The sequence below is a fragment of the Oratosquilla oratoria genome, unplaced genomic scaffold (assembly GCF_046742065.1).
Source record: "Oratosquilla oratoria isolate Oo_2021 unplaced genomic scaffold, ASM4674206v1 SCAFFOLD45, whole genome shotgun sequence".
Taxonomy (NCBI): domain Eukaryota; kingdom Metazoa; phylum Arthropoda; class Malacostraca; order Stomatopoda; family Squillidae; genus Oratosquilla; species Oratosquilla oratoria.
Window position 1 is genome coordinate 3,705,371 of NW_027467710.1, and position 14,381 is coordinate 3,719,751.

At 41.3% G+C, this 14,381-nt stretch overlaps 1 protein-coding gene across 3 annotated transcripts in view; it reads left to right on the forward strand.

Annotated features, from left to right (window-relative positions):
* Positions 1–14,381, forward strand: part of LOC143023129 (uncharacterized) — a 136,882-nt gene that overhangs the window by 65,118 nt on the left and 57,383 nt on the right. For all 3 annotated transcript variants that reach the window (XM_076181639.1, XM_076181638.1, XM_076181640.1), the window contains one exon: positions 535–656. In XM_076181639.1, coding sequence (XP_076037754.1) covers positions 535–656 — 122 coding nt within the window. The remainder of the gene's footprint in view (positions 1–534; positions 657–14,381) is intronic.

Consider the following 14,381-nt stretch of genomic DNA (forward strand, 5'->3'; position numbering starts at 1 on the left):
AGGTGGATGTAGTGAACTTGAGGGGACGACCAAGGATGAGATGGATGGATGGTGTGAAAGGTGCATTGAGTAAGAGGGGAATGTCTGTTGAACAAGGAAGGGAGAAGGTAGGAGATAGGGATGAGTGGAAAATGGCTATGTATAGATGATACTCTGATGCAAGGATGGGAGGGGTAGGTAGTAGTTCTATGTGAATGATATTTTGACACAGCCTGAAGGGATTTCTCCCTGTCTTCTCTTTTTCTACAAGAGGGGATAGAGAGGGGAGCTTCCCAATTAAGTGAAGTGGCCTTGCTGTGGATATACTGTCTTCCTACATTGCTTCTGACCCAGGGCAGTGGGTGGGATACAAGGATGACCTTTCATCCATGATGTACTAAGATGAGAGGAAGAAAAAGGGGGTGAATTGGAGTGGAATGGGTGGGAGTGGGTATGTACTTTTTGACTTGGTTCCCTCCTTTGTAAGGGAAAAAAATAGTGTATAGATAGCTAGACCTTCACTTTGTTGGAGTTAATAGTTTGTTTTGTTTTCAGTATGATGGTGAAGAAGATGGGAAAGCCTTGCTCACCTGGATCATGACAGAACTCCGGCAGCATAAGATCCAGCTCTTTGACTTAGGATCTGTGCTTATCAAACCCATCCAGCGCATTCTCAAGTATGGCATCCCACATGCCTTTGTTTTGTTATCTTAATAAGATTTGGAAAAAGTTCACAGATCAAATTTAAATAATCACTGCTATAGTTGCATATACTCTTAGTAGAGATTGATTAGTAAGAAATTTGGTTTGGGGTATTGGCTGCATGTTATTGTGGCTAAGTAGCATGCAGCTGATACATTAGGGTTTTAATAGGGCACCCCTATGGATCAGAAACATACATCATTTTGTGATAGAGGAAATCTCTGTTCATTGAGAAATGATGATACTTTATTACACTGTGACTGTCCCCCCATTACGCTGTCTCCCCACCCCCTGTGACTGTCCTGTACCATTTCTCTGAATATTCATTTCCTTTTTTTCCTAACCCTGTGGTGGGGGAAAAGAATACTGCCACCAAGTCTTCCCACTTGAGTTGTATGAGGTGACCAAAAAAACGGGATGGGGATAGGACTAGGCATCCTTCTCCCTGTAGCCCCACAGGGGACATTCCTTAAAAAAAGTACAGGCATAAGAGGGTCTAGGAGTTTTCCAACCAGTACCCTAAGGTTTGGGTCTTTTAATGTGCATAGATATGGTACAGATGAGAGCAAAAGGGAAGAGAAAGGCAGTATGTGAGAAGAACGATTAGATGGATGTGTTGGCATTGAGTGAAACTAAGTTTAAAGGGAGGGGCGAGTGTGAGTTTGGGAGTGTAGTTGGAAGGTTCTCAGGAGTGAAGAGAGGACGAGGGAGAGAAGGGGTGACTATACTAGTAAGTGAAGAGATAAGTAAGTGTGTAGTGGAGAGGAAGTTTCTTTAAGGTTAATGTGGATGAAGGTGAAAATGGGAAGGGAGATGTGGGATTTTGTAAGTGCATATGGGCCTGGTAGTAAGAAGAGTGTAGAGGAAAAGGAGGTTTTTTGGATGGATTTAAAAGAGTGCATAAAGGGATTAGGGAGAAATGTCAATGTAGTGGTATTGGTGGACCTTAATGCTAGGGTAGGAAAGGAATCAATAGACAGGGTGGCTGGGAAGTGTGGAGTTCTAGGAAAAAATCATGGAGAGTTGATGGTGGAGATGTGTCTAGAAAGAGAGTTGATGATAGCAAGTACAGTGTTTAGGAACAAAGTGAAGCATAAGTACACATGGGAGAGGAAGGTGGATGGAAGGGTGGTAGAACATTAATGGACTATATAGTGGTAACCAGGAGTATAGTAGATGTTGGGGATGTACATGTTCTAAGGGGAGATAATTTTTTGTTGGAAGGTAAGTTGAAAGTAGAGGATAGATGGAGAAAGAGGAAAAGGAAAGAAGATAGGGAGGTGCTTAAAGTGAACTGCTTAAATGAGAAAGAAAAGGAGAAGGAGTAAAGAAGAAGCTGAGAGAGGAGTGGGAGGGAGTGAAGGATAGAGCAGAACTAGGAGTGGAGGAGGAATGGGGATGGTTCAAGAAGGGAGTCACAAGGTGTGCTTATATGGTGTGTGGAACAAGGAGGATGGGAGGAAATAGAAGGAAGGTTAGTGAATGGTGGGATGAGGAAGCAAAGAAGGTTGTAGAAGAGAAGAAGCAAGCATTCACAGATTGGTTACAGAGTAGGATGAGAGGTACAAAGAAAACAACAGAGAGGTAAAGCATATATGGTGTGTGGAACAAGGAGGATGGGAGGAAATAGAAGGAAGGGTAGTGAATGGTGATGGAAAAAAACAAGTTTTTTTGGAGAGTGCTGGACTTGAGACTGAAAAAATGGTACATCTATGAAAATTATGGTTTAATATTTCAGGAATACATTTGAGAACTTACCGGTCACCTTTGTTTTAACCTGCGTAGATTCTCTAAATGTAGATGCTTTAGAAATTCTAAAATTCTTGAAGGCCTTCTGAACCGAAGACGTGATCCCTTGGTTAGAGGTTTCCAAAAAAGAAGTCCTTCTTCCTGAGCTCAGGGTAATCTGATCACTGTACCGATGTTAGTGTGCACAGTATTCCAAGGGACTCTTACGAGTTCAAAAAGAGCTCAGAAGGCCACGGGTTAATATTTACTTTAAGTAATTTCTCAGTTAGTTCCCAATTTATCAAACCAAAATTGTTACATAGATTTAATAAACAAAATAAAGAGAAGAGTTTAATCATATCTTATTTAAAGTTACGATAGGCATGGTTTGAAGTTTCAGGAAAGTCTCCTAAATCAAAGAAAATAACACTTTAAAGGAAAGTTTCCCAAAGTAAGGTAAACACCAAGATTCCCAGTAACAATTGCCACACATAAAAAAAATGGAAACTTAAACCAAAAAGAAAAGAAATTTGAAACTAAAAGTGGCATACACAAATATCAATGGCATGATCTCTGGAATTAATGAACTAAATGACTATCTAGAAATAGAGAAACCTGACATTATGGGAATTGTAGAGACAAAACTGAAAGGACCTCTATCAACAAGTATAGTGGGACAAGGTCTATACAACCACTGGGCAAAAAATAGAACAGACAAGCAGGGAGGTGTCATGATATTGACCAAAAAAGGGTCTAAATGTGACAAAGATTAATGAAGGCCAAGGCAATGTAGAATTAATTATGATCAAAATTGTAAACAAAAAGATGAAAAGCAGAAAATTTGTAGCAGTGTATGTACCACCAAAAACACAGGCTTGGTCTGATAGCGATAATTTTGAATTACTGGAAGACACAATGAATGTGCTAAATGAGTTACTGAAAGAGGGTGGTAACATAGTAATTATGATTTTCATGCAAAGGATGAAGAAATGATAGTAAAAGGGGGAGAAGAACTTTGGAGCAACATTCTACTGGATATGACCATCGAATACAACTTGACACAGGATAAGCATATTAATAAAATAATTGGAGAAACCTACAATTTATTGAGGTCAATAAGAGTGGCATTTGCCTATTTGGACGAGGAAATGATAAAAAAAATTCTAACTACACTAATAAGACCAAAACTTGAGTACGCAGCAACCCTATGGACACCCAGTACCAAAAAGAATATAAAAGAATTAGAAAGAATACAGGGGGTGGAGTGTATTTAGGGATGGAATGGGTGGGAATGGTTTTATGCCTTTTTCTTTTTGGCTACCTCCCTTGTAAGGGGGAAAAAGCCTTGGTATATGTGATGTCATGTGAGAAAGAATACAAAGAGCAACAACAAAAGTGGCACCAACTCTTTTCAAAATGACATATGAACAAAGACTGTCCAAATTAGAATTACCAACTCTGGAACAAAGAAGGGAAAGAGGAGACCTACTATCTATAGAATTATGAAGGGAATGGAAATCTTAGATAAGAATGATTTATTGAAATGGGACAATGGAAAAACAAGAGGACACGAAAAGAAACTAAAAAAAGATCATCACAGAAAAGATCTGAAGAAAAAAACAGCTTCCCATACAGAGTGATAGATACTTGGAACAAATTAGACAAAGAAACAGCGTGTGCAAACACTATTCAAGATTTTAAGAAAAAACTTGATGCTGAGAGATACAAAGACGGGTCACCATGAGCATAGCTCCCTTCCCATATAATACAACTAGGTAAATACAATGAGTAAAGGAAAATACTAGATATAGAAACAATGAGGAACTGTTGAAACTAGATTTGATATTAACTTCTGAACCAGATATTGTGAACAAAATGGAATATAAAACACCAATTGGAAAGAGTGACCATATACCAATAGAGTTTGAATTAAAAGAATAAAACAATGTAGGTAGGAATGATAAACATAGAGAAGGAAGATTAATGTACAACAAAACAGATTTTGTAAAACTAAGAAAAAATTTCCAAAACACAAACTGGGATAAATTCTCCAGAGGAAACAAAGATGGAAGAGAATTGGAACATATTCAAAGAAAAGTACAAGGAAGGAATTGATAAATATGTGCCAAAGAAGAAACAAAAAGAGATTTTTATATAAAGTGTTGGTATAACAAAAGGTGCAATGAGGCTAAAGACAGAAGAGACAAATCCTGGAAAAAACGGAAAAAAGACAAAGAAACATCCAAATGGCAAACATATAAAACTTAGGAATGAATATGTGAATATACATACATATACCAAGGCTTTTTCCCCCTTACAAGGGGGGTAGCCAAAAAGAAAAAGGCATAAAATCATTCCCACCCATTCCATCCCTGAATACACTCCACACCCCTCCACCCTCCCTCATATCTTAGTACCTCCTGAATGATGGGTCATCCCTGCACCTTGTCCACTGCCCTGGGTCAGAAGCAGTGTCGCAAGACACGGCACATCCACAGCAAGACACCCCACCTCTCCGTCCCCCCATTGCATAAAATGAGAGGACGGGGAGAAATCCCTTCGGGCTGCGTCAAATTTTGCTCACACACACTACCTCACCCCCCATCCCCCCACCCATTCCACCTCATGCTATCACAACATCATCCATATACAACCATTCTCCATTCACCCCTGTCTTCTGTCCTCTCCCGTCCTTCCTCAACAGACATTCCCCTCTTCCCCAAAGCCCCCTTCACCCCATCCATCCACCTCATCCTAGGACGTCCCCTCATGTTCACTCCCTCCACATCTGCCTTCCACACCTCTTTTACTAGTCTTTCTTCACTCATTCTTTCCATGTGTCCAAACCATCCTAATATTCTTTCATCAACCCTACCTCCCAGCTCCCTTTCCACCCCCGTTCTCCTCCTCACCTCCTCATTTCTCACTCTATCTATCCTAGTAACCCCCATCATACTTCTCAGACACCTCATCTCAAACACATTCAAACTCCTTCTCTCTTCTTCTCTTATGTTCCATGTTTCTGCCCCATACAGTGCTGTTGGCACAATCACTCCTTCATACAGTCTCCTCTTAGTATCCATTCCCAAATGTCTATTCCTCATTACACTCTTTAATCCACCAAGGCATTTACTCGCTTCTCTCAATCTACATTCTACCTCCACTTTCACTCCACCTTTCCCTGCCACATTTGCACCCAAGTATCTAAAACTATCCACTTCCTCCAGTCGCTCTCCCTTAATGCTCACTTCCAGTCTACTGCCACTTTCACCCCTTGTACATCTCATCACCTTACTTTTACCCACATTTATCTTTAGCTTTCTTCTATCACATACTCTCCCAAACTCTGCCACCAACTTCCTCAATCCCTCCTCCGATCCTGCCACAAGCGCAGTGTTGTCCGCAAACAACAGCTGGCTCACCTCCCACTTTTCTCCATTTTCTTTAACCATCTCCAATCCCTGACCCACTACCCTTGCATTTACCTCTCGCACCACCCCATCCATGTATAAGTTGAACAGCCAGGGCGACATAACGCATCCTTGACGAAGTCCCACCTTTACCTCGAACCACTCACTCTCTCCATTTCCAATCCTGACACAAGCTCTACTATTCTCATAAAAACTCTTGACAGCTCCCAGAAGCTTTCCTCCTATCCCGTATATCTGCATAACCTCCCACAGTGCCTTTCTGTCTACCCTATCATAAGCCATTTCCAGATCCATAAAAGCCCAAAAAACATCCTTCCCCTTTCCTATAGCTTTCTCACATATCTGTCTTACCACAAAGATCTGATCTACACAACCTCTACCTGTCCTAAATCCACACCGTTCCTCACCAATTACTCCTTCTGTTCCTCTCCTAATCCTCTCCTAATCCACAGGAAAGAAAAAAGAAATTATGAAAAAGATATTATAGACAAATGTAAGGATCAACCTAAACTCTTTTACAGATATATAAATGAAAAACTAAAGGATAAACATGAAATAATAAAACTGCATGAAGGAGATAAAGAATATACTGATGACACAGAAATGGCAGAAATTATGATCAGACATTTCAGGTCAGTTTTTACAATTGAGAGCTCACAATTTTGGGAAGATGGACAAGAAAGATCCCCCAAAATGAAAGAAAGAAAGAAAGGTAACACAGAAAGAAATAAGAGACCAAATAAAAAACCAAGATGTTAGGAAATCGCATGGACTGAATGGAATTGCAAATTGGATACTGAAAGAGTGTATAGATGAACTGACGGACAAATTATACAAGATAATAGACTTCTCACTCAAAGAAGGAAAGGTACTGCAAGATTGGAAAGATGCAAACATAGTACCAATATATAAAGGAGGAAACAAAGAAGATCCTACAAGCTTCAGACTGGTATCCCTTACAAGTACAGTAGCAAAAATATGTGAAAAAGTCATCAGAAACAAATGGACCAAACACTTGGAAGAAAATAAAATAGTAAACCCTAAACAATTTGGCTTTAGATGTGCAAGATCGTGTACCACAATCTTGATATGCTTTTACTTGAGATTTATTGAGATAATACAAGAAAGAGATGGCTTGGCAGATTGTGCCTTCTTGGACTTGCAGAAGGCATTTGACAAAGTACCACATAAAAAGCTAATAAGAAAAATTGAAAAAATAGGAATACAAGGTAAGCTACTGGAATGGATGAAGGATTTCTTAATTGGGAGAAAAATGAGAGTAGTACTTAGAGACAAACATTCGAACTGGGAAGATGTGAAGAGTGACGTCCTGCAAGGCTCTGTATTGGCTACTTTAATGTTTACCATATATATAAATAATATGGATGAGGGAGTAAATTGTTACATGAACTTCATTGCTGATGATGCCAAATTACTCAAGAGAGTAAGAACAGAAGAAGATTGCAGTTCGCTACAAGAAGACCTAGACAAAATATGGGAATGGAGTCAGAGATGTGAGATGAACTTCAACATTTTAAGAAATGTAGCATAATGGAATTTGGAAAAAGCAAAAATAGAGTATAGGGTCAATGTAAAATTGGAAACAAGGAAGTCAAAAAAGTCAATTCAGAAAGAGACCTGGGAGTGATCATCTCAAGTGACTTGACACCTGATAAACATGTCAATAAATTATTTGAAGAGACTTTTAATTTATTAAGATCAATGAAAGTGGCCTTCGACTACATGGATGAAGAAATGGTAAAGAAAATAGTGGTTACACTAATAAGACCTAAACTAGAGTATGCTGAAACATTATGGGCACCTAGCACAAAAAAGAACATAAGAAAATTAGAAAGAATCCAAAGAGCAGTGACAAAAATGGCACCTACACTATCAAATTTTATATACGAACAAAAATTGGAGAAATTACATCTATCAACACTGGAACAGAGAAGAGAAAGTGGTGATTTGTTGACCACTTACAGAATTATGAAAGGGATGGAAATTCTCGATAGAGACGACTTATTAAAATGGGACAGAAGAGAAACAAGACGACGCGAAAAGAGGCTAAAGAAGGACAGTTACAGAAGAGACCTGAAAAAGAATAGCTTCCCACATAGAGTGATTGATGTCTGGAACAAACTAAATGGAGAAACAGTGAGTGCCAAAACTATACACGATTTTAAAAATAAACTGGATGTGGAGAGATACGAAAACGGGTCACTACGAGCATAGCTTTCGTCCCGTAAAATACAACTAGGTTAATACAAGTAGGTAAATATAACCTCCTCTTAGTATCCATTCCCAAATGTCTATTTCTCATTACACTTTTTAATCCACCAAGGCATTTACTTGCTTCTCTCAATCTACATTCTACCTCCACTTCCACTGCTATATATATATATATATATTTTTTTTTTTAAGGCGTATAAGTCAAATATTCAAGAGCATTTAAGGGAACCTTAGTTACAGAATATGTGTAGTACATGAGAATCAGAAATGAAGTGCTAATTTGCAATGTATTTTTCTCCTGGAACATTCAAGATACTGTAAGTCTTTTAGATGATCATAAGTAGGGATTTGGAATGAGTGACATAAAAGATATTAGTATATTATTGTCTCCCATGAATTGGTTTATAGATTTACATACATACATATACCAAAGGCTTTTCCCCCCTTACACGGGGGGGGGTAGCCAAAAAGAAAAAGGCACAGAAATCACTCCCACCCATTTTATTTCCCATATATTCCACTCCCCTCCACCCTCCTATCTTGGCACCTCCAGGATGATGGGTTATCCCTGCATCCTGTCCACTGCCCTGGGTCAGAAGCAGTGTTGCAAGACACAGCACATCCACAGCAAGGCCACTTCATAAATTTGGTGACCCCCCCTCTCCGTCCCCTCATGCAGAAAAGGAGAAGACGGGGAGAAATCCCTTCGGGCTGCGTCAAATTTTTTTCATACATACTTCCACACCATCCATCCCCCACCCAGTCCCCCTCATGCATCACAGCATCATCTATACACAACCCTTCTCCATTCACCCCTATCTTCTGTCTTCACCCGCCCTTCCTCCACAGACATTCCTCTCTTTTGTAAAGCCCCTTGCACCCCATCCATCCATCTCATCCTAGGACGTCCCCTCATATTCGCTCCTTCCACCTCCGCCATCCACACTTCTTTTATTAATCTTTCTTCACTCATTCTTTCCATGTGTCCAAACCATCCTAATACTCTTTCATCAACCCTATCTCCCAACTCCCTTTCCACCCCTGTTCTCCTCCTCACCTCCTCATTTCTCACTCTATCTAGTCTAGTAACCCCTATCATACTTCTCAGACATTTCATCTCAAACACATTCAAACTATTTCTCTTTTACTCTCTCATGTTCCATGTTTCTGCCCCGTACATTGCTGTTGACACAATCACTCCTTCATATAACCTCCTCTTAGCATCCATTCCCAGATGTCTATTTCTCATTACACTTTTCAATCCACCAAGGCATTTACTTGCTTCTCTCAATCTACATTCTACCTCCACCCCCACTCCTCCCTTTCCTGTCACATTCGCACCCAAGTATCTAAAACTATCCACTTCCTCCAGTTTCTCACCCTTAATGCTCACTTCCAGCCTACTGTCACTCTCTCCCCTTGTACATCTCATCACCTTACTTTTGCCCACATTTATCTTCAGCTTCCTTTTTTCACACACCTTCTCAAACTCTGTCACTAACTTCCTCAATCCCTCCTCTGATCCTGCTACAAGCACAGTGTCATCAGCAAACAACAGCTGGCTCACCTCCCACTTTTCTCCATTTTCTTTAATCATCTCCAACCCCTGACCCACTACCCTTGCATTTACCTCTCGCACCACCCCATCCATGTAAAGATTGAACAGCCAGGGCGACATAACACATCCCTGACGAAGTCCCACCTTTACCTCAAACCATTCACTCTCTCCATTTCTAATCCTAACGCAAGCTCTACTACTCTCATAAAAACTCTTGACTGCTCTTAACAGCTTTCCTCCTATCCCATATATCTGCAATACCTCCCACAGTGCCTTCCTGTCTACCCTGTCGTAAGCCTTTTCCAGATCCATAAAAGCCCAAAAAACATCCTTACCTTTTCCTATAGCTTTCTCACATATCTGTCTTACCACAAAATCTGATCTACACATCCCCTACCTGTCCTAAAACCACACTGTTCCTCACCAATTACTCCCTCTGTTCCTCTCCTAATCCTCTCAATCAAGACCCTCCCATAAGCCTTCCCAACTACACTCAACAAGCTGATCCCTCTGTAACTACTACACTCACACTGCGTAGAGCCGGTGGCCAGGGCTGGTTGCCGCCGTTTGGCCCCCAACTCTTGGGGTTGGAGGGTGGTCTCACGACGTAGACGCTGCGGCTCCAGGTAGATAGGCCCCACCACAGAACACTTCTTATAACATTAGACATTAGTAAAGATTTTGATGCTATCCTCCGCCACAACCTAACAAATAAAATATATAACACAGACATGCACAATGACACCAAAAGATGGCTGGCCAATTATCTGGCAGGTAGGAATGCTTACGTGTCATATAATGGCCAATCATCGCACATCAGAAACATTAAGAATGGAGTACCACAGGGCTCTGTTCTATCCCCCATGCTCTTTAATCTATACATGCATGACTTACCCACACCAGACACCTCAGAAATACAAATCTCTTCCTACGCAGACGACATAACAATCACATGCACACATCGTAACACAGACAAAGCTGCAGAAATAATCCAGCCATACCTTGATACACTCAACACATGGTTCATCACAGACTCAAAATAGCTCCAACCAAATCTACAGCAACACTTCTCACCAACTGGACAAAAGAACACAAATACATACTTCATCTCTACATCAACAACACTCTAATACCACTCACAAACACACCGAAAATTCTTGGTATAACATACAATACATCCATGTCTTTCAAACAACACATCACAAACATAAAAAACAAATGCACACCTAGACTTAATGCACTTAAGTCAATCAGTGGAACAACATTTGGACAAAACAAAGAAACTAATACAACAATATACAAACAATGCATACGCTCAGTGATGAATTATGCGAGTCCTGCATGGGCTCCTAATCTCACTGAGACACACCACAACACCCTTCAAATCATACAAAACAAAGCCCTAAAAACAATTACAGGCTGCACAAATACAACACCAACAGACCATGAAACAAAAGTCCTCAAAGCCAAGGACCACCTCGACATGAGAGGCACACAAACACTTGCTGCAGCCACCACAAACACATCACACCCGCTACACTACATAGTAGAACACCCACACACACCAAGAAACATTAAAACAACACCCAAAGACCTGTATCACACACAGATACTCTCTTCTCTTCCTCCACAACCACCAAATACCAGCCTCCGGAAACATATTCATAATCATCACTCACCGCTCCATTAACACACTGAAAAACAACACACTGCTGCATGCCAGACCCCCTGATATCCACCCTTCTGAATCCTCTCTCCCACGAAAGGACAGAGTCCACTTGGCCAGACTGCGGTGTGGCCACCACCCAGCACTTCTAAGCTACCAGAAGAGGCTGGATGACCACATTGTGAACAGCTGCCCAGGATGTAACACTTCACCCCATACCATACAACACATAATGGAAGACTGCATTATACACAATCATGCATGCAAACAACACAACATACACTCTATAAAGGATTTGTGGGAAAACCCAGTTTCGGCTGTGGCATTCCTTGGGGAGACGGGACTGCTCAGACAGACAGTCTAGGGAACGACAACAACAACACCTACACTCACACGTGGGGATCGGTGCCACCTGCGTAGAGCTGATGGCCAGGGGTGGTTGCTGCTGTTTGGCCCCCAACTCTTGGGGTTGGGGGGTGGTCCCACGACGTAGATGCTGCAGCTCCAGTTCTATCCCCCACACTATTTAATCTAAACATGCATGACTTACCCACACCAGACAACTCAGAAATACAAATTTCTTCCTACGCAGACGACATAACAATCACATGCACACATCGTAACACAGACAAAGCTGCAGAAATAATCCAGCCATACCTTGATACACTCAACACATGGTTCATCACAAACAGACTCAAAATAGCTCCAACCAAATCTACAGCAACACTTCTCACCAACTGGACAATAGAACACAAATACATACCTCATCTCTACATCAACAACACTCTAATACCACACACAAACACACCGAAAATTCTTGGTGTAACATACGATACATCCATGTCTTTCAAACAACACATCACAAACATAAAAAACAAATGCACACCTAGACTTAACACACTTAAGTCAATCACTGGAACGACATTTGGACAAAACAAAGAAACTAATATAACAATATACAAACAATGCATACGCTCAGTGTTGAATTATGCGAGTCCTGCTTGGGCTCCTAATCTCAGTGAGACACACCACAACACCCTTCAAATCATACAAAACAAAGCCCTAAAAACAATTACAGGCTGCACAAATACAACACCAACAGACCATTTACACCATGAAACAAAAGTCCTCAAAGTCAAGGACCACCTCGACATGAGAGGCACACAAACACTTGCCGCAGCCACCACAAACACATCACACCCGCTACACTACATAGCAGAACACCCACACACACCAAGAAACATTAAAACAACACCCAAAGACCTTTATTACGCACAAATACTCTCTTCTCTTCCTCCACAACCACCAAATACCAGCCTCTGGAAACATATTCATAATCATATCACTCACCGCTCCATTAACACACTGAAAGACAACACACTGCTGCATGCCAGACCCCCTGATATCCACCCTTCTGAATCCTCTCTCCCACGAAAGGACAGAGTCCACTTGGCCAGACTGCGATGCGGCCACCACCCAGCACTTCTAAGCTACCAGAAGAGGCTGGATGACCACATTGTGAACAGCTGCCCAGGATGTAACACTTCACCCCATACCATACAACACATAATGGAAGACTGCATTATACACAATCATGCACGCAAACAACACGACATACACTCTATAAAGGATTTGTGGGAAAACCCAGTTTCGGCTGTGGCATTCCTTGGGGAGATGGGACTGCTCAGACAGACAGTCTAGGGAACGACAACAACAACAACTACACTCACACTTGTCCCCCTTTCCTTTGTAAAGCGGAACTATACAGGCACTCCTCCAGTCCTCTGGCACTTTACCCTCTCTTAAACAAACATTAAATAACCTCACCAGCCAGTCCACCATAACTGTACCTCCTTTCTTCAGACATTCTGCATGGCATCCATCCAACCCAGGTGCCTTACCTGCTCTCATCATCTTAACAACTGCTTTCACTTCATCCTTCCCTATTTCTCCTCCATTTTCCTCACTCATCACTCTCATTTTCTTAGCGCTTCCCACTGCAGTTACCTTTCCCTCCCTATCCTCCTTCACATTTAGCAACTCCCTAAAATACTCTGCCCACCTTCCTCTCACTGCCTTCTCTTCCATTATCATCTCTCCATCTGCACCTTTTACCTTTTCTTCTATACTTGATTCGCCTCCTCTTCCTCTTTTAATTTCCTTCCCAAAACATCTTTTTATTACTTTCAAAATTTTCTGTTGTACTCTTTCCCCATTTCACATCTGCTCTACTCTTTGCTTCCTTTATCTTATGCTTAACTTCCTTTCTCTTTACTTTGCACCTCTCATATGATTCCCTCGTCCTAATTTGTAGCCACTCTATGAAAGCCTGCTTCTTCTCTTCTACACCCTTCTTTGCTTCCTCATCCCACCACTCACTATCCTTCCTTCTATTTCCTCCTGCCTTCCTTGTTCCACACACTATCTTTGCACACCTTATGACTCCCTCCTTGAACCATCCCCATTCCTCTTCCACTCCTAGCTCTACTCTATCCTTTACTCTCTCCCACTCTTCTCTCAACTTCTTATACTCATTCTCCTTTTTTTCCTCATTTAAGCAGATCACTCTAAGTACCTCCCTACCTTCTGCCCTTTTCCTCTTTCTCCACCTGTTCTCCACTCTCAATTTACCTTCCACCAGGAAATGATCTGATATTGCCCACTCTCTCCCCTTAGAACATGTACATCCTTAACTCTTCACACCATACTCCTGGTCACCACTGTATAGTCCATTAATGCTCTATCTGCCACCCTTCCATCCACCACCCTCTCCCATGTGTACTTATGCTTAACTTTCTTCTTAAACTCTGTATTTGCTATCATCAACTCTCTTTCAAGACACATCTCCACCATCAATTCTCCACTACGATTTTTACCCGGAACTCCATACTTCCCAATCACTCCGTCAATTGGTTCTTTTCCTACCCTAGCATCTAGGTCTCCCAATACAACTACATTGATATTTCTCCCTAATCCCTCTATGCACTCATTTATATCTACCCAAAGAACCTCCCTTTCCTTTATGCTCTTTTCACTACCAGGCCCATACGCACTTACAAAAACCCACATCTCCTTTCCCAGTTTC